At 44.2% G+C, this 23,890-nt stretch overlaps 1 protein-coding gene across 2 annotated transcripts in view; it reads left to right on the top strand.

Moving 5' to 3' along the window:
• The window catches only part of CUBN (cubilin), a 494,825-nt gene that overhangs the window by 446,063 nt on the left and 24,872 nt on the right, over nucleotides 1-23,890 (top strand). For both annotated transcript variants that reach the window (XM_033931276.1, XM_033931275.1), the window contains exon 60: nucleotides 21,826-22,031. In XM_033931276.1, the coding sequence (XP_033787167.1) occupies nucleotides 21,826-22,031 (206 nt within the window). The remainder of the gene's footprint in view (nucleotides 1-21,825; nucleotides 22,032-23,890) is intronic.

The following is a 23,890-nucleotide window of genomic DNA, read 5'->3' as shown; positions in this document are numbered from 1 at the left end:
CTCATCTGATCTCTCCATTCCAACCTGACCCCTTCCCCTCCTCTAATCTCCCTGCCAGCTGTTTCCTTTCTTTTTTCCCTTTTCCCTTCCCTCCTCCCCCTATCCAACAGTAACTCTTCCCTTCCTTCCCCCCCCAGCAGCATCTCTCCTTCTTCCTCCCTCCAGGTCCAATAGCAGCTCTCCCTTTATCCAGCAGCTTCCCAGCCTCCAACAGTGGCTTCCTCTCCTTCCCTCCACTCTCCTCCCAGCAGCTTTCAGTACTTGTCTGCAGCAGCGATTCACTTAGGCAGCTCTTGGGTCCTTTGATGGGTCACACCACCTCCGAGGAAAGAGGAAGTTGCATCATCAGAGGTGAGCCGTGACTCAGCAAAAGCCCCAGTGAATCACTGCACTGGCAAGTACTGAGAGCTGTTGGGAGGGGAGAAAGCCACTGTCGGAGGCTCCCCATGATTTCGCTGGCCCTGCATGGACCAGCAGGAATTTTCTATGGACCGGCGGTTGAAGAACACAGCCCTAGAGGAAAGAAGGGATAGAGGAGATATGATATAGAGGTTTAAATACTTGAAGGGTGTTAATCTACAAAATAGGTCTATTCCAGAGATGGAGAAGCAGTAAAACTAGAGGACATAATATGAAGTTGTGAGGTGGTAGACTTAGCAATAATGTCAGCAAATACTTCTACATGAATTGGGTGGTTGATGCCTGGAATGCCCTCCTTATAGAGGTGAAGGAGGCAAAAACAGTGACGGAGGTCAAAAATACATGGGATAGACACAAAAGATTCCTAAGTAGAAAGAGGATAGTACTTGACAGATCAAAAACTATAACTTCATTTATGATGCACAGGAGTGATGCTTAAATGGAAGCTGCAGCAGTGACGAAGTGAAGACAATGCCAGATGGACTTTAACAGTTTTTGTCCTATATATATATACAGTGGTGCCTCGCATAACGGACGCCTCGCACAGCGAACGCTGCGCACAACGAACTTTATGTCTTGATCCGTACAACGAACTTCGTTTCACACAACGAAGTCGCCCGAGCTGCATCCTTCCGCGCAGGCACTGCTTAACTGCCCTCTCTCCGCCTGGCTCCCTCTTGCCCCCCCGACTCGATCGGGGCAAGAGGGAGCTCAAGCCCTCTTGCCCCCCGACTCCCCGACACGATCGGGGCAAAAGGGAGCCCAAGCCCTCTTGCCCCGCCGATTCCCCAACTCCCCGACAATATCGGGCCAGGAGGGAGCCCAAGTCCTCCTGGCCACGGCGACCCCCTAACCCCACCCTGCACTACATTACGGGCAGGAGGGATCCCAGGCCCTCCTGCCCTCGACGCAAACCCCCCTCCCCCCAACGACCGCCCCCCCCAAGAACCTCCGACCGCCCTCCCAGCCGACCCGCGACCCCCCTGGCCGACCCCCACGACACCCCCAACCCCCTTCCCCGTACCTTTCTGTAGTTGGCCGGACAGACGGGAGCCAAACCCGCCTGTCCGGCAGGCAGCCATCGACGGAATGAGGCCGGATTGGCCCATCCGTCCCAAAGCTCCGCCTACTGGTGGGGCCTAAGGCGCCTGGGCCAATCAGAATAGGCCCGGGAGCCTTAGGTCCCTCCTGGGGGCGGGGCCTGAGGCACATGGGCCCAACCCGACCATGTGCCTCAGGCCCTGCCCCCAGGAGGGACCTAAGGCTCCCGGGCCTATTCTGATTGGCCCAGGCGCCTTAGGCCCCACCAGTAGGCGGAGCTTTGGGACGGATGGGCCAATCCGGCCTCATTCCGTCGATGGCTGCCTGCCGGACAGGCGGGTTTGGCTCCCGTCTGTCCGGCCAACTACAGAAAGGTACGGGGAAGGGGGTTGGGGGTGTCGTGGGGGTCGGCCAGGGGGGTCGCGGGTCGGCTGGGAGGGCGGTCGGAGGTTCTTGGGGGGGGCGGTCGTTGGGGGGAGGGGGGTTTGCGTCGAGGGCAGGAGGGCCTGGGATCCCTCCTGCCCGTAATGTAGTGCAGGGTGGGGTTAGGGGGTCGCCGTGGCCAGGAGGACTTGGGCTCCCTCCTGGCCCGATATTGTCGGGGAGTTGGGGAATCGGCGGGGCAAGAGGGCTTGGGCTCCCTTTTGCCCCGATCGTGTCGGGGAGTCGGGGGGCAAGAGGGCTTGAGCTCCCTCTTGCCCCGATCGTGTCGGGGAGTCGGGGGGGCAAGAGGGCTTGAGCTCCCTCTTGCCCCGATCGTGTCGGGGAGTCGGGGGGCAAGAGGGCTTGAGCTCCCTCTTGCCCCGATCGTGTCGGGGGTGCCAGGGACCACACGGAGTCACCCACCGTACCACCCGATTCGGGTAAGCGCAGGTATCGGTGGGTGGCTTATTTGCGGGGGGGTGCCTTATTTTACATTTTTTTCTAAAAAGGGGGGGCTGTCTTATTTGATGGCCCTGCCTTATCGGGGAAACACGGTAGAAAAAAAAAAAATGAACAGTTAAGTCCCAGTTTTTGCCGCTGAGACTCTGCCCTCTCTCACTGTAAAATTAGACTCTACTTAGTCTGTCTTTAAATTTAAAAAATGTGTGTTGTTTTAAAAAACAATTATGTTTTTAGATGTATCTAAATAAAAATAATAACCAAAAATTTATCTTTTTTTATGTCATCTTAGCATATTTTATGCTGCAGAACGAATTATTTTTTTTTACATGTATTCTTATGGGAAAACGCGTTTCACATAACGAACGTTTCACATAACAAACTTGCTCCTGGAACCAATTAAGTTCGTTGTGTGAGGCACCACTGTATATATATATGGCATATATATATATGGCAAGATGGATCGGGAGGGGCAGGCGTTAGCTGTGACGGTGACTCCAGCAGTGGGGCAGTATAGCCGATGCCAGACAGACTTCTATGGTCTCAGTCCCATATGCAGCAAGATGGAGACTTATACCACATTCCAATCTTACCTATCTTGATGGGAGGGAGAAGACATCTTATACTGAAACTTAGCAAGTAAAATGAATAATTACTGGTTTGTTGGTTCAATATTGCCTTGACTGTTGGGCAGACTAGATGACCACACTGTGCCATCATTTACTATGTTACTTTTACACTACACAGACAGCCACTCAGACACTGGACATTTTACATGTCATCACCTTTAGGATTGCATAGTAAAATTACCTTGGCGTTTAATGAGAAAAACTTCTTTTCTGGGGGCAATTATCACAAAACAAGGGTGCTTGCAAAGTCTGTGGATACTTGAACGCATGGACTGGGGGCTAATTCTCAAAGGGAAAGTAGGTGCACATGTTCCCTTCAAAAATTGCCGCTGCCTGGACCCTCCCCCCCCCACACACAAAGTCGGCAGAAGGGATGCCCATTCCGTCCCACTGCCACAACAGCCGTTCACCCCCCAACACCCCTGACAAATTCTGGACACTCGCAGTAGGAGGGATGCCCACTCCTGCAATCGGCCACCCCTGACAAACTCCTGAAACCCGCAGCAACAGGGATGCTAACTCCATCCTGCCGTCAGCCACCGCAACATCCTCCGGACACCCACGTCAGGAGGGATGCCCACTTCTTCCTATCAACGAGGTTCCCTGACCCCTGACAACCTCCCATCCTGTTCCCCTGATACCGCCCTCCCCATACCTTTAGGAGGAATGCCGGACAGAGGGATGCCAATTCCCTCTGGCCACCAGGCCCACCTCTCCAAAATAGCGGGCCTTCCCCTTCCCGGTGCATCCTGGGATATGCTGAGGAGAGGCCGGTATCCATAGTTTGTTGGGGGCATCAAGGGGGGGCCGACAGCAGGAGGGAATGGGCATCCTTCCTGCCGCAGGTGTTGGGAGCTTGTCAGGGGTGTCGGGGGGACCCCGGTGGTGGAAGGGAGTGGGCATCCCTTATGCCAATCTTCCATTCAGGGCTCCATTGACCAGAAAGTAAGACTATAACAGCTCAGACCTGGCTAGAAAATTTTGCCCACAAATGTAGCACAATGAGGAAATCACCCGGCGATGATAGAGAAAGCATGGAATGTTGCTATTATTTGAGGTTTCTGCCAGGTACTTGTGAACTGGGTTGGCCACTGTGGAAACAGGATACTGGTTAGAGGAACTATTATTCTGACCCAGTATGGCTACACTTATATTCTTAATCTCCTGCCTTACATCAGGGCCTGAGAACTAAGTCTAATGCATTTTGCTTCTGTGTTCCTTCCATCTAGCCTGCTGTCTTTTATGCTTTCTATACCCTGGGCTTTTTGTTTCATTAATCATCAGACTGACGATAGGTTCCAGATGCTCAATTATCTTTACCCGTGTTGTGAACTCCCACTGTTTCTTTTACTACATTTCTATGACTGTCCATTTCCAGTGTATTTTATTTATTGCCATCAACTACTCATAAATTATTTTACTATGAGAGTACCAAATCCAACACCAAACCGCATCTCTCTCACATTTAATTTAAATATTTTTGTGGACCATCACCATTATTTATGAAATTTGATTGTATACCGCTCAGGCCACATAGACAATTAGAGTGGTTTACGTTACTATGAAATATAAAACAACATTAAACATAACAGACATACAATTTTGGGGAAAAAAAAAACCCAACCCCCCCAAAATAAAGCAAAAAGAAAAGCACATGATAAGTCCAGTCCTTGAGATCTACTGGCAGGCCAGGTTTTCAGGATATCCACAATGAATATGCATAAGAGAGAGATTTGCATACCAAGAAGGCAGTGCAGGCAAATCTCTCTCATGCATATTCATTGTGGATATCCTGAAAACCTGGCCTGCCAGTAGATCTCGAGGACCAGACTTGGGCAGCCCTGCCTGAGTCTAAACTATCTGCCCAGGGAACCTCATGTGAATACCTTTTCAAAATCCACGTCTTCAGCTACTTCTTAAATTTCAGCACAAAAAGAATCCTGGTGCAGAAAAAGCTAGGAGAAAATTCCAAAGACCCACTGCTAATAAAGCAAAAGCTGAACGGCTGGTACACACAGATCTGAGTTGCAGACAGGATGGTGAGCAATGAAGCTTGTGAATATCTCAAAGCATGTGAGGGGCAATACAGGATTAAACAGTCTGCCAAATAAGCTGGTTGACTTTCACACTTTTTGTCAGTTCAGAATTCTTGATGGCTACCATCTGACTAACAGTATTATAAGAGCTTGCTTCTTTTTAGAGGTCTCGATGCTCTTTTGAGTTCTCTCTTGCAATAAAATGATATATAGCCAGTGACATGTTACAAATACTAGTCATTAAAGTCCAAACTCTAATAATAATAATTATTTCTATAGCACTACAAGATGCACACAAATACATAAGAGACAGTCCCTTCTTGACAGAACTTAGGGCTCCTTTTACGAAGGTGCGCTAGCGATTTTAGCACGCACTACACACTAACGCCTCTATAAAGCTGGCATTAGTATTTTCCGTGTAGCGTGGGGTTAGCACGCGCGGCACTGTAGCGCATGCTAAAAACGCTAGCGCACCTTCATAAAAGGAGCCCTTAGTCTTTCTAAGATAGACAAACAAGATAAATAAGGGATGAGGGATTTGGTGCTGGTTGGTTAGCTAGATGTATCTGACCTTATGGCTTCATCCACCACAGTGTTTAACTGGGCCACTCATAAGAACATAAGAAATGCCTCCGCTGGGTCAGACCTGAGATCCATTGTGCCCAGCAGTCCGCTCACGCGGTGGCCCAACAGGTCCAGGACCTGTGCAGTAATCCTCTATCTATACCCCTCTATCCCCTTTTCCAGCAGGAAATTGTCCAATCCTTTCTTGAACCCCAGTACCATACTCTGCCCTATTACGCCCTCTGGAAGCGCATTCCAGGTGTCCGCCACACGTTGGGTAAAGAAGAACTTCCTAGTATTTGTTTTGAATCTGTCCCCTTTCAACTTTTCCGAATGCCCTCTTGTTCTTTTATTATTTGAAAGTTTGAAGAATCTTTCCTTCTCTACTCTCTCTATGCCCTTCATGATCTTGTAGGTCTCTGTCATATCCCCTCTAAGTCTCCTCTTCTCCAGGGAAAAGAGTCCCAGTTTCTCCAATCTCTCAGCGTATGAAAGGTTTTCCATCCCTTTTATTAGACGTGTCGCTCTCCTCTGAACCCTCTCAAGTAACACCATATCCTTCTTAAGGTATGGCGACCAATATTGGACACAGTACTCCAGATGTGGACGCACCACGGCAGGATAACTTCTTTCATTCTGGTAGTAATACCCTTCTTGATTATACCTAGCATTCTATTCACTCTCTTAGCGGCTGCTGCACACTGTGCCATTGGCTTCATTGTCATGTCCACCATTACCCCCAAGTCTCTTTCTTGGGTACTCTCATTTAATAACATCCCTCCAATTGTGTAGTTGTACCTCGGGTTTCTGCTTCTCACATGTAATACTTTACGTTTCTCAACGTTGAATTTCAACTTTTCGTCGCCCATTCCCCTAGTTTGTTCAAGTCCCTTTGCAATTCTTCGCAGTCCTCTTTAGTCCGAGCTCCACTAAATAGTTTGGTGTCGTCCGCAAATTTTATTATCTCACACTTCATCCCTGTTTCTAGATCATTTATGAATATATTAAATAGCAGCGGCCCGAGCACCGAGCCCTGCGGGACCTCACTCGTGACCCTCTTCCAGTCCGAGTAGTGGCCCTTCACTCCTACCCTCTGTTTCCTGCCCACCAACCAGTTTCTGATCCATCTATGTACGTCTCCCTCCACTCCATGGTTCTTCAGTTTCCGGAGTAGACGTTCATGAGGCACCTTGTCAAAGGCTTTTAATTTTAATTCTTTTTTATTAATGTTTATTAAATGTGATATTCTTGATCCAATGGTGTTAAAAATTACACAATTATCTTGGGAGGGGGGAGGGATTCTGAGGGGGGTAGGGGATGGGGTGAAAAATTACAAAATTGTTATTTTCTGCTTCACAACTTTTTGTGTTCAGTACTTGTTTGGCTTGCTTGTTCAACTGTATATGTTCATTTTCTCGTGCAATTTTAAAAAAAAAAAAATTACACAATTTAAATTTTGTAAAATGCATTTAAGGAGTTGAGACATAAAAGCCATTACTGTTTTCACAATGCGGTTCAACGGAAGACAAATGTGTCGCTTTTTCCATCATTGGCAGCTTCTGGAAAATGCATTCCTTTCTTTATTGATAAAAGACCATGGAGCCCTAAATCTCATGACCATGACCGTGACTCAGCCTCAGAATTATAGAGTAGTTTTCTTGTTGCCAAGCACATGGAAATCCTGTCTGTCATTGACTCAGTTATGATTCACATGACTCTCACACATACTAACACAGGGTAGTTACAGCAAGTCTTCTAATCACTGCAGGAGAGGGGCATGTTATTGTTACTAATTAAAAATGAATCAGGGATGTCACATAAGAATCTTCTCAAACATATATGCGTGCTGGCAAATGAAACCAGGAACAATTTTCAAAAATTAATCTAAGACAGGGATTCTCAATCCAGTCCTCGAGACACACCCAGCTGGTCAGGTTCTCAAGACAGCTACAGTAAATATGCATGAGATAGATTTGCATAGGATAGAGGTAATACATGCAAATTTATCTCATGCATATTCATTTCAGGTATTCTGAAAACCTGACTGGCTAGGTGTATCCTGAGGATTGGGATAAGAACTACTGGTCAAGAAGAGGAAAGATTTGTTCTCTTAGGCTTCTGTGGCTGGCATCATGATTGTACCATGTTTCTGGGTCTTACCACATCTGTGTAGAAAGAACCGATGTTTCAGCCATCATGCTGTGGCTTTCTTCAGAAGAAAGCCACAGCATGATGGATGAAACATCGGTTCTTTCCACTCAGACATGACGAGACTAGGAAACCTTCTACAATCAGAGGAAAGATTCATTGGTTCCATTTTAGGCAGGTATTTTTCCATTTCATTTTGGGACCTTTTAAAAAAAGTGGGCATTTATTTCAGATTCGTAGTCAAATGCGCGCAAGACAAAAGTGCGTGGACAAATGGGCGCAGACAAGTGAGCGCAAGACATCTGAGTGCAAGACAATTCAGCGTGAATGACCTTTTAAAAAGTGGGCATTTATTTCAGGTTCGTAGTTAAATGCGCGCAAGACAAAAGCGTGTGGACAAACGGGCGCAGACAAGTGAGCGCAAGACATTTGAGCACAAAACATCTGAGCGTTGACAAGTGAGTGCAGGACAAGTGAGCGCCTAGACAAGTGAGAGCAAGACATTTGAGCACAAGACTTCTGAGCATTGACAAGTGAGCGCAGGACAAGTGAGTGCCGGCAACTCAGCGCTGTTATCCTTGCGCTCAATTGTCTTGCGCACTGTTATCCTTGCGCTCAATTGTCTTGCGCTCACTTGTTTTTCTCAGCGCGCTTTTGTCTTGCGCGCATTTGACCTGTCACCTTTATTTCATATTCATTCTTTTCTTTTTTTTTTTGTCATTTTATTTTCTGTTTAGCTTACACTGTTTGTAGGTATCAAGTGCTAAAAGGTAAGATAAAAAAACAGCAAAAATTTCTTTGGTATGGGGGGGCTCGCGAGATGGCTGCCTAACTTCATAGCTCTGGCGCGAATCCGTCTCCGAATCGAGATCAACATATTTTACTGGGTTTATTTCCCTACCTTTTCGCTGCCTCTGCTTAGGGGAATCATGGCTGCGTCGAAGGCTGGAAAAAAAAGAAGCATCGAGCCTCCATCGCCTTCTAAAACACCCTCTAAACTCGACAAGGATACTGCGACGACCATTTTGGAGGAAATGCGGGCGTTGCGTGTCTTAATGAGTGAGATGAGAGGCGATCTCGACGAAATTAAAACTGAATTTCAATCATTCAAATCTGAACTCACCGACCTAAACCGCCGTATGGACACTGTTGAACATCAGTCTGCTGTGCATGCTGAAAATATTAAGTTGTTACAGCGCCAAGCTAAACGCATTACACAGCTAGAAATGGAAATGGCCGACAGCAACGACCGCGCGCGGCGTAACAACTTTCGGGTCCTTGGCCTACCTGAGGCTCGGGAGGGTCGAGACCTCATTAAGTTCCTGGAAACAACTTTGCCAAAGATTCTGGATTTGAATTTTTCTCTCGCGTTTGAAATAGAACGCGCACACCGGATACCCACTCACCAGCCATCAGATCCTGGCCGATATCCCAGACCTGTCATCATTAAGCTGCTCAGATATCCTCAAGTTATGTCTATAATGCAACAAGCTCGCCTGAAAGCTCCTGTAAAATTTGAGGGTCACACTTTGCTGTTTGTGCCTGACCTATGCAAGCAAACAGCTAAAGCCAGAAAATTACTGTTAGAATACAGACCCAAACTCAAGCAACTGGGAGCAAGGTTCGGCATGCTGTACCCTGCGAAGCTCCGGGTCACCTATAATAACTGCACTAAGGATTTTACAGCGCCGAATGAACTCGCTGACTATCTGGAAAAAATTGCTCCCACCAGAATTGATGCCACCTGATGAGTATTATGCTGTCTGCTGTATTTAACACTCTGTTTTCCTCCACAGCTTTGTTTGCCTTATAAGATGAAGGGATTCCCCTATTACTGTATTTGATCTCAACTTCTATATGTTAACTATGTTGATAATTGTCTCTCTGCAGCGCGCTGTAGAGCTATGATGAGGTCATCTCGAAGGGCTATCTGACCCTTGTTCCACTACTACATTGTGTTATGTTGTTTTTGTTGATATCTATTTCTATCTGCATACTGCATTCTCTATTAATGCTGCATTTTTCACCTATATCTCTGATCTCAGGTGTAATTTTCTCACATTTTTGTGTTATGCGTTATGACTGTGATGCCAGTATTCAATACCATATTTACTATAGATCTCTGACCTTGTTCATGTCTCATCTGATTCACTCATATGCCACTTCGCTGTGTTACATTGAATGTTAAAGGCTTAAATAACCCTATCAAAAAGACCAAAATATGGAACTATCTTTCCAATTCCAAAGCTGACATATTATTATTACAGGAGACTCATCTGGATGATACACATTCGAACTCCTTCTCTTTCCCCTGGGCACACCCTGTAATTTTCTCACCAGCCGTACATAAGAAAAATGGAGTGCTTTTGTTCATTCGCAAAAAACCAGACATTATTATATCTAGTCATCTATCTGACCTACAAGGGCGCTGGACACAGGTTCTGCTGGACATTGCTGGTTATAAAGTGCTTTTGTTAAACATATATGGTCCTAACCTGGATGACGTCCAATTCTACTTGGATTTAGCTGATATTCTCAATAGTCACAGAGACTGTCACTTTCTTATAGGGGGTGATTTTAACGTTATCCGGGATTTGATTAAGGATAGGAGATCTGACACTATGTATAAAAAAATCCAAAAATTGGCACATGATGCAGGATATTATATCTCAATTTCGTTTGGTAGATCCCTGGAGAATAACCCATATGGATGACTCTGACTTGTACTTTCTATTCCTGTCCCCATAATTCTTACTCCCGCATAGACTATTTTTTGATCAGTCAATCTCTAGTTAAATATGTCGACTCGTCCGATGTCAAAGAAATTAGTGCATCTGATCATGCTGCAGTATATTTGGATTTTCATACTTTTTGCAAACCTGTTCCTCACAAACAGTGGAGATTTAACACCTCTTTAACACAAGATGAAGATTTTAAATCTAAATATATAGATGACTATTTTCTACACAACCTATCTTCACCTTGCACATGGCCTGTAATATGGGACGCCTTTAAAGCTTTTATTAGGGGAGCTATTATATCCTTTGCTGCCCATAAAAAAAAGTGCTCCCTGCTTGAAATAAAAAAATTAGAATCTGATATCAAACAGTTGGAACAGAGTCATGCATCCTGTACCTCTGATATGGGTGTACTCTCTAGACTTAGAGACTTGAGATATTCCTACAATCGTCTTCTCAGTACTACTGCCGCTACTCAAATTTTTGCTCAGCATGCTAAATATTACACTGAATCCAACAAATGTGGACATGGCCTAGCTAGTTATCTAAAAGGCAGGACTGACAAAACAAATATTGCTTGCATTCAATCTGAAAATGGAGAATTACTTAATGACCCTGCGCAGATTCTAGATCAATTCAGGGATTTTTATGCCAAACTATATACTACTGAAGTGCCTTCTCTCCCTAATATTGTACATTACTTGGACTCTTTATCTCACGACACTCTCTCTGTTGATAGTGTGCGACAGTTGGACACTGCTCTGGATGATGATGAAATAGAACTTGTGCTTAATTCCATGGCGAAATCCAAGGCTCCAGGACCTGATGGCCTACCGATCGAGTTCTACCTTTGTTTTCGTGAACAACTTCTACCTCATATCTTCTCCTTCTTTACTTACCTGATCACCACAGGCGATATTTCTGGTACATTTACTGAAGCCAACATCATTGTGCTGTTGAAACCTGACAAGGATTCCAATCAAGTTCAAAACTATAGACCCCTATCGCTCATCAATACAGATGCCAAGCTATTTGCTAAAGTGCTAGCCATGAGATTACAACCTGTACTGCCTCAGATAATCAAACCTGAACAGAACGGCTTTATGCCTGGCAGAATGTCTTGTGATAACTCTCGCATTTTTACGAATATCATCTCCAAAGCAGAATCTGTTTCAGTACCTATAGTGGCAATGAGTTTAGACGCAGAGAAGGCCTTTTCTGTTTGCTACTTTAAAATGATTTGGTATTCCTGACTCTTTTATTAAAATGATTTCTGTGTTGTACTCCGCCCCTTCAACTAAGATCTACATTAATGGTCTGTTATCTGCTAGCTTTCGACCAACCAGGGGGACTAGACAGGGCTGTCCCCTATCACCACTCCTTTTCAACATCGCTTTGGAGCCCTTCCTTATAGCTCTCCGTCATAACTCTGATATTATGGGCCTTCGATTTGACACTTTTGAAATTAAAATCTCTGCCTACGCGGATGATGTTCTACTATATGCCACCTCTGACTCTATTCCTCACATATTGAATACTATTGCAGCGTACTCTGAGGTTTCCGGATACAAGCTCAATCATTCAAAGACTGAAATCATGGCTTTAAATGCTCCGGAACTTCATGAGTCCATTAACAGAATGGGACTTCGATGGGCAGGTCGTAAACTGAAATATCTGGGGATATACTTTGGGCCATCTCTGGAAGAAACTGTGGAATACAATACTGACTATATAATGTCATCTGTCACTGCTTTAACAACCAAGTGGTCTCCGTTATGACTCTCTTGGTGGGGTCGCTTAGAGACTATTAAGATGATGATCACACCTGTCATCAACTATGTTCTCAGTATGCTGCCAATTTACTTGAAGATGTCTTCTTATAAGAAAATTGAGGCCTTACTTGTACAGTTTCTATGGAATAAAACTACTCCTCGAATAAGTTTACAAAAGTTAAAAAGAGAAAAATCTGAAGGTGGAGTTCGATTCCCTAGTTTCTATGAGTATCATACCTCGTTCTTGCTTCGCCAGGGCTCTTATTGGCTTCACCATACTCATATGACTTCTTATCCTACTTGGGTTAACTCTGAGAAATCATATGTAGACAATGCTGACCTACAGTGTTTTGCTTTTACAGGTTCTACACATACTGCTAACCCCTTTGGTATACTCAGCTCAACCAAAACTGCTTTGAGAGAGCTTGATTCCCTTTTAGCTATTAATTGGAACAACTCCAACTTGACATACTTATGGAACAACCCAAAAATACTTATTCAAAAGAAACCGATAAATTGGCCTTTGTGGAGAGCTGCTGGTATATGGTTCATAAGTCAACTGTTTGACACTGAAGGATGGATTCCCTTCAATCTTCTTTCATCTACATATGGTCTACCTTCCTCGAACTTGTTCCGATGGATGCAAATTTGCCATGCTATTAAGGATCACTATAATATCAAATCTCCTTCAAGTGATACACCCTCCATTTTGGCGCTTAGTGAAGTTATTATGAATAAGCCTAGAGGACAGTCCGCCCTTTGGTACAAAACTCTATTATCTTACAAGTTTACTTCAAAATTGGGATTAATTGATGCATGGTCTACTGACACTGGAATGCAACTAGACACTAACATATGGCAGAAGATCTGGATTGATTCACTGAACACACTGCATTCCTCTTCCATCACGCAGTCCATGTTCTTCCTACTCCATCGTGCATTCTGGACTCCTTATAAGCTGTCCAAACTCCCCAACAATAACAGTAACCGTTGTTGGTCCTGCACATCCACTGTTGGTACTCTAGACCATATGATCTTTCATTGTGCTCCCATTCGCTCCTTTTGGGATCAGTTGTGGAAGACTATTATGGAAGTATTTGATATTAATGAAAACCTTTCACTTGCTATTGTCATATATGGAAATTATGGTTTGATATCACCTCTTGATGTCCCACATGCTAGATTATTAAAATGTATTTTGCTTATCGCTCTTAAACTCATTCTAGCTAATTGGAAAAACGCTGACAATCTTACCTATAACTTATGGTGGCACAATGTATGCCTAATCACGAAATATGTAAGGTGTTTTGCAGAAAAACGTGGTCATCTACATCTTCATGAAAAGAGATGGGCTCCTGTAACATCATATTGCGCAATGTACTAATTACTTTATTATTGAGTTCCACTATATATCTTACTGTATATTCTTATGTTTGTTTTATCTTGCAGTCATACCGTTTTTATGGTTTACACATTTCAGATGCCATAGTATTGCAGCATTCATAAATCTGTTTTGGACTTATGCAGATTGTTGTTGTTTGTATTCTTGTTATCTATGAATCATTTATGTACTTGATTTTATTGTACTTTTCTTATATAAATTCAATAAAAATATTGAACATAAAAAATTTCTTTGGTATTTTGTAAAAACACTAGCTCATTCCCACCAACCATTTGCTTGTAACTCTTCAAAAGGAATTTGAAATATAAAAAAAGGAAAAATTTTCATTGAAATACGAGTCTCTGGTAGGAGAGAAGCAAAAAAAACAAAACATGACATCATCATTTTATTACGGCATACAGTGTACAACATGCATGCATTTTTAAGTTCTGATGTCACAGGAATGCCTGTATACTGGGCTAATTCTGTCATAGTCCAGCGCTTGTCTTCAGTTAGGCACAGTTTGATCACAGCCACCGATAAATATTTGTGAGCGGACACAGTTCCAAATAAACCGACACAGTTGTAAATAAACCGAGGGCTCCTTTTACAAAGCCGCGCTAGGGCCTAAACGTGCGGAATAGCGCGCGCTAAATTGTAGCACGCGCTAGCCGCTACCGCCTCCTTTTGAGCAGGCGGTAGATTTTCAGCTAGCGAACGCTATAGTGCACGCTAATCCGGTGCGTGCGCTAAAACACTTAGTGCACCTTCGTAAAAGGAGCCCTGAGTGCCAACAGTATGGGCTATAAACTGATTGACTGGGTTAGGAACTGGTTGATTGGAAGGTGACAGAGGGTCGTGGTAAACGGAGCTCACTCTGAGGAAAGGGATGTGACTAGCGATGTGCTATAAGGCTCAGTTCTTGGTCCTATTCTTTTTGTAACATTTTTGTAATGATATTGCTGAAGGGCTGCCTGGTAAGGCTTGTCTCCTTTGTGGTCGGTACCAAAATTTACAATAAAGGTAGGCATCCCTGATGTGGTGGACAACTTGAGGAGTGACCTAGTGAAGCTTGAAGCGTGGTCCAAAATTTGGCAGCAAAGATTCAGTGCTAAAAAATGTAGGGTCATGCATTTGGGTTGCAAAAACCCAAGGAAATGGTATAGTACATTTGGTGAAGTACTTTTGTGCATAAAAGAGGAGCAGGACTTGGGTGTGATCTTAAGGTGGCCAATTCGGTAGTAATGGTGATGGCAAAAGTTATAAGGAAGCTTAGGTACATAGGGAGAGGAAGGAGGTGATAAAAGCCTCTGTGTAAGTCTCTTGTGAAACCTCAGTTAGAATATTGTGTACAATTCTGAAAACTGCACTTTCAAAAAGATATCAACAGGATGGAGCTGGTTCAGAGAGCAGCTACTAAAATGGGACAGATGTTTTAAAAGTGTTTTCCTGTAACTTCATTGAGTGTCCCCTAGTCTTTGTAATTTTTGATGGAGTTAAAAAAAAAAAAAAAAAAAATCAATCCATTTGTACCCGTTCTACACCACCATCATCATGCGTGGAAAGCAGCCTTGCAAACAGTGGGCTTTTAGCTTGGATTTGAATACTGCTAGAGACTGAGCTTTACATATTGACTCAGGCAGTCTGATCTAAGCATACGGTACAGTAAGATAGAAGGGACTGTCAGGAGTTGGCAGTAGGGTAAGAGGGACTTACTCAATGAACGGAGTTCACGGGGGAAGGGGGGAGCATAGGAGAGAGATAAGTGAGGAGAGATATTGAGGAGCAGCAGACATAGGAACCAATTTTTGAACATGATTGAGGATGCTCAATTGTTAACTCACAACAAATTCCCCTCTCCCAACAAAGAAATAAAAAGCAAAACAAAATACACCTGGTAGCGAATGGTAGTGGTAACCAGCCTGTATCTAAATGACAAAAGTAGGGGCAGGAAATGTGGATCAACTTCCTGTTCTGCTTTCCCCTAAAGCCTATTGGCTGACTATAGACTGGTCAATTGTATCTCCTATGCCACTGGTCCTGCATCCTTTGCAGTTCATTGGCTGGCTCAAGAATGTCCAAATGCAAAATGTAATACCTCAGCAAGTATTACAACACTGGAGAAATTAGAACAGATATGCCCTTCTTTTTGTACTGAACACAAAGGGAATTCCAGGCCTAGATCCACCAAAAATTAGCCATCTTCCTTGCTGTGGCTGGTAGGGATCCAAAGCCCTGCCAGTTGAAGACTACTAGCTCCTCCAGTGTGTCTCTGAGCTGCCACCAGCTGCAGAGCTTGGAGAGTTCTGGGCGCTGGACTGGAGGAAGAGACTGGAGGGCTTTGGATCCCTACCAGCCACAGCAAGGAAGATGGCTAATTTTTGGTGGATCTAGGCCTGGAACTCCCTTTGTGTTCAGTACAAAAAGATGGGCATATCTGTTCTAATTTCTCTAGTGTTGTAATATTTGCTGAGGCATTTTGCATTTGGGCACGGAGCAGAGGAGAGGGCGGGAAGAAAATTTGGTATCCAATCACATTATGAACAGAGCCACTGCCCACCTTTACCCTTTACCACACCTCCCATCAGCTATCTGGTTAGCCACTGAACACAATTCAAAGATATGTGATGCACATATCCCAAAGCTAACATATTCCAAGTAATAGATTTAAAATTGTCTGGACATTTTATTTTTCCATCACGTTGGTTCCATTTTGTCTCTTCTGCTTTCTTGTGTCTTCTGATAACTCTCTATCCAGTGGTTTCTGTCCATGTCGTTTTTCCTCTCTCTTGTCTTGTTTAATTCCCTCCCTCTGTCTTTGATATATTGATCTTTCCTTTTCACGTCTTCCTGCATCTCCATCTACTCAAATTTCACTCTACCAACTTTCCATATCCCTTTCTCATGCTCTAGCTCTCCCATTTCCCATATCATGCATTCCCCATCTTCCTATTCCCTTCTATCTTTCATTTACTCTTCATAACATTTCTACATCTGTACTCAGTACCACTTCTATACTCCTCATTATCTCATTTCTACCTCTGTACTTATTATCCTCCTTTCATTAATCTCCTTGCTGCCACCACCTCTTGTCTTTCCCACTTGATTCCACAATTTCCAGTATACCCTTCCATTCTTATAACCCAGCATCTCCTGACTCTCTTCCCCTCATAGCCTAGCATCTTCCTGTCCTTTTTACTTCCACCATCTTCCTGTTCCATCTCTCTTCCCTCCTGTCCCTTCCCACAGAGACCATCATCTCATCTCCTCTCTGTCTCTCCTATCCCTCATGGTCCAGCATTGCTCCCGCTCTTTCCTCCTCTCGCCTCATAATCCAGCATCTCTCCTGCCCGCCTCTGCAGTCCTATATTTTACCTATCCTTCGCTCCCTCCCTCTCATAATGTATTTCTTGTTCTTCCCAACTGCCCTTCCATCCAGTATCTTCTCCTCCCTGGGCCTGACTACCTCCCCTGAGTCCAACATCTCTGCCATTCTTTTCCCTTGCCAGGGGCGTAGCCATACTAGGCCTTGTGGACCCAGCCCCCTCCTCCCCCCACACTTGTTGGCTCACGTTCCCCCAGTGGCAGTACATATACTTTCCTTTATAGACTAGGTTTGTATCACATGCCCTTCACAGCCTTACTGCAAGACACTCAAATATCTACAGTGCTACTGGTAGCGCTATAGAAATAATTAATAGTAGTAGTTAATGCTATCATTTAACCTTGAACAGATCCCTTAATATCAACCATGATACCATTTCAACACATGCAAATTTAATCCAGACACTGCAGCTGTGAGTTTGTTTGCTTAATTGCCTTCCCATTTGGTTTTAGGAAGCAGGATGTGCATACTTGGTATTTTGCATTAATTTCCCTTACGGAAATAGAATAAAAAGCAAACTTGCATAGGGAGGTGACAGTAGAGACTGTACACAGATATGAAATAATGAGTATAGTAAACTAATATGAAAGCCTAATGACTCAGGGCTGATGCTGACAGACATTTTTAATCAAGGGTAGCAGGTTTTCTACTCAGCTGTCAAAACTGTTCCAGCTCACAAAATACAAAAGTGCCGTAGAGGAGAATCCCGTGCTAGTTTGATTAAATTTTGTTGAAAGGATCGCAGACTTGCAGTGTGTCTGCATTGTAAACTGTTACCAGGGCATAATCCAAATATTTATTTTTGTATTGACTCACTATACATCTGGTTTGTTTAGTTCTCAACTTTTTTTCCCCTTTGGGGGCATAAATCTTAAATGTGAAGCATGACTGCCCCCTGTTGTGCAAAGTGATTTCTGCTGAAAATAAAAGCTGAAACTCACAGGTCTGATATACCGTGGGCTAACCAATGGTTGCAGTGCCAGTAGCAGTTCTCAGCTTTATCCATATATTAAGTAGTTGTGAATGGGCCGAGTGGTCATCTCCCGTCACATTACCAGCATATGCAGTGCTCCTGGCCAGGTTTTCTAATAACCTTCTGTGTATTCACACTTATGTACACATTCTAGACACTCTTGGAAGGTATAATGAAACACTTTAATTTATTTACAGGATCTGAGTCTGTTCTTTCACAGACAAGGGAGGAAAATCACTCTCAGTTCAGCTCAGCAGTCTGGTTCAATAACATAATTCTTCACATCTCATAAGGTTCACAGGAATCTCCAAACACTCCTTTGACCCATAAACATATTCCACAGCTCTCAGAATAATAAGTGGGGCTCATAATTAAAAAAAAGTCTAAGAAGTGGCTTAAATGGGTACTTGGACGATCAAAAAGCCTGATCGTCCAAGTACCCAAAATCAAAGCTGGTTTTAGACGTATCTAAAACCAGCTTAGGCCTTTCCCCTGCCTCTAAATGCATAGAGCCAAAAGAGGCGTTTTTAGAGGAGGGGAAAGGGGGGGTGGTGGGCGGGAGGTGGGCTGACCTAGACCTAGGCGTACAGCAGGTATAACCAAAACTTTAGGCAGGTTGTCTAGTCGGCACTTATACGTTTTGACTTAGGCCAAGTCAAAACAGGTATAAATGCTGAAAAAGGGGCTGCTGAGCTGATCGCTGCAGCTCAGCGGCCCCAGCAACCTGCCTATTGCTGTAGGAGAGATGGCTCATCTCTCCTGCCATGATGGTGATTGCCCACCCCCCTCCGAACCACGGCACATCGGGGTGAGCATCGCGGCAGGGCATCTCCCCTGCCGGCGATCCTCACCCCAAAGTGCTGCGGTTCGGAGAGGGGTGGGTGATCACCATCGCGGCATGAGAGATGAGCCATCTCTCCTGCAGCGATCAGCCCTCCCCCCCTACAACGATCGGGCAGGAGAGAGCCCAAGCCTTCCTGCCTCGGCACCCCCGAATCCCACGACACGATCGGGCAGGAGGGAGCCCAAGCCCTCCTGCCCTCGATGCAAGGGCCCCCCCAAACCCCCTATCACCTCCACCCGCCGACCCACAACCCCCCACCCCCCTCCCCGTACCTTCAAAATCATTGGTCGGACGGACGGGTGCCAAGCCCGTCCGTCCAACAGGCCAGCCATTGTTGAATGGCTGGCCTTAGGACCTGATTGGCCCAGGCGGCTCAAATCCCGCCCACAGGTGGGGCCTGAGACGCCTGGGCCAACCGGAATAGGCCCAGTAGGCTTAGGCCCCTCCTGTGGGCAATTTACATATAAGCATAACTTTTGTGCTCCTAAATTGTTTAATCTTTTTTATTGAAATTTCAAACAGTGCAGAATGGCATCTTTGTACTACAAAACTAACTTCCTTGGAATAAGCAGCTCTGTCTAAGTACTATTACAACCAGAGTCGGTGTTAGACATGAGGGGGCCCCCAATTTCTCTCCTCTTTGCTCCCTCCCCTAATCTCCTCACCCACCAAATGCCCTTCTATCCAGTATCTCTCTCTCCTTCCCCCCCCCCTCCAGGTCCACTATCTCTCCTTTTCTCTTCCCAACTGCCCTCCCATCCAGCAACTCTCCCTTTCTCCTTCTTCCCTCCCTCCCCACCACTCCTGGGTCCACCAAATGCTCTTCCAGCCAGCTTCTCTCTCTTCCTTTTAAAATCAGCTGCTCCGGAGGCCACTATGGGCTGGGATGTCCTTCCCTTTTCCCTACCTTGGTCTAAAGCAGTGGTTCCCAACCCTGTCCTGTAGGACCACCAGCCAATCAGATTTTCAGACTAGCCCTAATGAATATGCATGAAAGAGATTTGTATGTAATGAAGATGATAAGAATGCAAATCTGCCCCATGCATATTCATTAGGGCTATCCCAAAAACCCAACTGGCTAGTGGTCTTCCAAGACAGGGTTGGGGACCACTGGTCTAAAGCACCCTTCCCCCTCAACTTTTAAAATGCAAGGGGGTTGTCAGCACATCAGCGATCCTCTGGTGCTGCCCACATCCTCCTCGGAGTTGTTCTTTTGCTGCGACTTCATATTTCTGCTTGGGCAGACTGTAGCAGAGGAAAAGTGCCAAGGATGCCACCGGCAGTGCTAAAAATTGCTGCCACACAGGCATTTTAAAAACTGAGGAAGACTTCAGACCAGGTTGGGGGGCCCTCTGGAGCTGTGGGGCTCAGAGCAGCTGACCGGTTTACACCCCCATCCCACCCCAACGCTGGCCCTGATTACAACATACAAGAAAGTAGTTATGTTTCATTTGTGTTTCATGCTTGTTCCCAACCCTCCCTAATTCTCCTCTTTCTACTTTCCAGCCCTCCCCCCCAGGCCCTTAGATCATGTAACTCACCTTGATTTACCACTGAAAAGGCATGAGCTGTATCCAAATAAATAAACTCCTAGTTTGTCTCATCCATGACAGCAAACATTAGTAATATATTTTAGGAAAATTCAGTCCTCCAAACAGACACCCAACAAAAGGAACTGATGCGTTAAAAGCAAAAGCAGTAGAAAGTGGAGTGGAAAGAATAGAGTGGAAAGGGTAGATGTGAATTGCTTGTTTACTCTTTCCCCAAAAAATACTAGGACTGGGGGACATGTGATGAAACTTCTAAGTAGTAGATTTAAAAGAAACTGGAGAAAATATTTTTTCACTCAACATGTAATTAAACTCTGGAATTTGTTGCTAGAAAATGTGGTGAAAATCAGGACTAGATTGGATCTTTGGGGGTTTGTATTGTTTTGGTTCTGTGCTCTTTTGTCCTTTTTTCTGATCTTTCTTCTTTTCCTCTCCTTGGGGTGCTACAGTGCCCACTGGTGGTGCTCTATGGTTCACAGGAGGTGCAGGGTGCTATCTGTTGTTACTGGGATGGGGGTTGGGGGGGTTGGGAGGGGGGTGGGGGTGTGACATCAGGGATCCTACTGTTCTGCAGATTGCCTGACTGTATTGTTTTTGTATTTTCCTGATGTTTTGCTGTGCTGTTTTTTTGTCATAAATAAACAATTGCAAAAAAAAGAAAATGTGGTGAAATCAGTTAGCTTAGCAGGGCTTTAAAAAAGGTTTGGATAGTCTCCTAAAGCCAAAGTTCATAAGCCATTATTGAGATGACTTGGGGAAATCTGAGGCTAGGATAAGTAGTATGGAATCTGTTTTACTCCATGGGAACTTGCCAGGTGTTTGTGACCTGGATTGGTCACTGTTGGAACAGGATACTAGGCTTGATGGACCTTTGGTCTCTCCCAGTATGGCAGTTCTTATGTTCTAAAACTGTAATAGGACTGATGGGGGAAAGGGGATTTTAATTTAGCTCGTATCATTTTTTAGTTATAGTTCAAGAAAATTACATTTAAATATTTTCTTATCCCCATAGCACTTATAGTCTAACGCTGAGTTTTACTAAATGGCAGTAGAGGATTTAACCACAGGCTGACGAGATAAATGCTCCAAAGCTCATAGAATTCCTGTGAGCGTCAGAGCATTTACCTCTCTAGTCCGCGGTTAAAACCTCTACCGCCATTTAGTAAAGGAGCCCTAAATTTGTATCTGAGGCAGTGAAGGGTTAAGTGATATCCATGATCACAAGGAGCAGTTAGTGGTATCTGAATCCTGGCCTCCCTGGTTCTCAGTCTACTAGAGTATAATAACCAACTGAAATACAAGAGTTAGTTTTCAAAATGTTTAGCGAATAAAAAAGTTTTTAGAAGTTTACGGAAGAGTTGGAAGGAACTGGGACACCTCAAAATTAGGGGAAAGTTCATTCCATAGTTGGGGAAATTTAAATACCAGGCAGCTGCTAAAATTCTTACTGCTTTTGTAACAGGAACTCAGCAAGGGTGTGGTGGTTTCCTGACAAATTCAAGAGGCAACTTTGGCTCTCCTGACTCTGATTTTGATGGTAAATACGACAAATATTTGGACTGCGTTTGGACTATAGGTGCACCTGTGAACAAGAAGCTCAACCTCACCTTCTCGACATTTGCTCTGGAAGCGCATAGTTCAGGGAGCTGTGTATATGACTTTGTGAAGGTAAGAACTGGTCTGCTTTTCCGAGGAGATTCTGAGAGCAGAGGAAGCCTCTATGGATAAGTGAGCATTACTTTGCCGAGATATGTGGTGATTTAAAGCTTAACAATCAACAAAATCCCACCAGAATTGACCCGTGTTATTATGTTATATATCTCTAAAGAGGGTAGGAAAAGCCTCAGACTTGGAGTATTCCACCTCATTGAGTGGAACACCATATTAGGTGAAATAGGTCAACATCAACTTTAATCATTGGCATAAAAACCTTCCCCTCCACATAATTGTTTTCTCAAACCTTTAAAAATTACTATATTCAATCATCTATAATCTATCTTTGTGTTCATTCTTATTTTCCTTAATTTTATATTATTTCAACTTTTTTTCTTCAAAATTTGTTCTTTTTCAACCTATCATAATACACAAGGAAACTTCTTTTAAATTCATCAGCAAACTTTTAGGGCTCCTTTTACAAAGATGCGTTAGGGCTTTAACGCGCGGGATAGCGCGTGCTAAAATGCCACACGCGCTAGCCACTACCACCTCCTCTTGAGCAGGCGGTAGTTTTTCATCTAGCGCGTGCTATAGCGTGCGCTAAAAACGCTCGTGCACCTTTGTAAAAGGAGCCCTTAATGAATTCAAAAAAAGAGAGACATGTCGATGAAGGTTGAAATCCTCAAATCATTACACGGCCATCATTTTGCGGCACAGTCATCCGCTGTGTCAGGGCTTTTGATCAAGCAGTTGCGCTGGCTCCAAGAAGCAGCAGCAACTCTAAGAGGAAACTGCTATTCCTGCAGTTAAATGCACTTGAATCAGGTCTCTTTCAATTCAAAGGAAGCTCTGCAATATAGATTCAAAGGATAAGCGTAAAACCTTGGATTGCAAGTAACTTGGTTTGCAAGTGTTTTGCAAGACAAAAAAAACATTTGATTAAATTTTAACTTGATATACAAGCAATGTCTTGCAATACAAGTACATACTGTACACACACATCACATCTGAGCCGATGGTTCTTCTCTCTCTGACGCTGCAGAAGTGTAATGACGTCTTGAGTGAGGTCTTGTAATGCAAGTACATATAGTATTTTGTATTAAAGTTTTTGGGTTGTGGAACGAATTGTCTGAGTTTCCATGATTTCCTATGGGGAAATTTGCTTTGATATACGAGTGCTTTGGATTACAAGCATGCTTCTGGAACGAATTATGCTCGCAATCCAAGGTTTTACTGTATTTATTTAGTGAAAGTGTGATGTTGCATGAAACAGCCTCAAATTAGAGATAAGGAGAACTGCATTTAAATTAATGAAAGCATGAGGCAGGTACAGAGGATCTCTAAAGGAGAGGAAAGGATTGTACAGCATAATAATTGATATAGATTGACAGACTGAATAGGCTGCTGTACAGTACAGTATATGGTCTTTTATCTGTTTCTGTGCAAGTAGATCACAGGAGTTTGGTTGCAGAGCTGAAGGGACAACTGTAGCATTCTACGTGGATGACTCTCTACAACTCAGTGTGAGAGATATATAGGGTTGACTTTTCAGTATGTATTCTTGTCTTTAACAATGAATTTCTTGGATTTCCCACTCGGCTAGATTATGATGATCCAAAACAGTTCTAAGCATACTATTGCATTTACACTTTCAGTTAAACAGCTATATTCAGCCCTCTCATAGTTTTCAGGCTGTCCATGCATCTTTATGCAGATTTGAAAAAGGGAAATTCCCTGCAGCGTTATCTTTTTCAACCCTTTTCTACCTGCCAGTACTACAGGAAGACTTTTCTTCGCATACATCTGATTGTAGGAGTAGCCTAATGGTTAGTGCAGTGGCCTGGGGAGATGGATTCAATTCCCACTGCAGA

This window comes from Geotrypetes seraphini, chromosome 2, assembly GCF_902459505.1.
Source record: "Geotrypetes seraphini chromosome 2, aGeoSer1.1, whole genome shotgun sequence".
In the NCBI taxonomy this organism is placed as follows: domain Eukaryota; kingdom Metazoa; phylum Chordata; class Amphibia; order Gymnophiona; family Dermophiidae; genus Geotrypetes; species Geotrypetes seraphini.
This window is presented reverse-complemented; position numbering and strand designations above follow the sequence as displayed.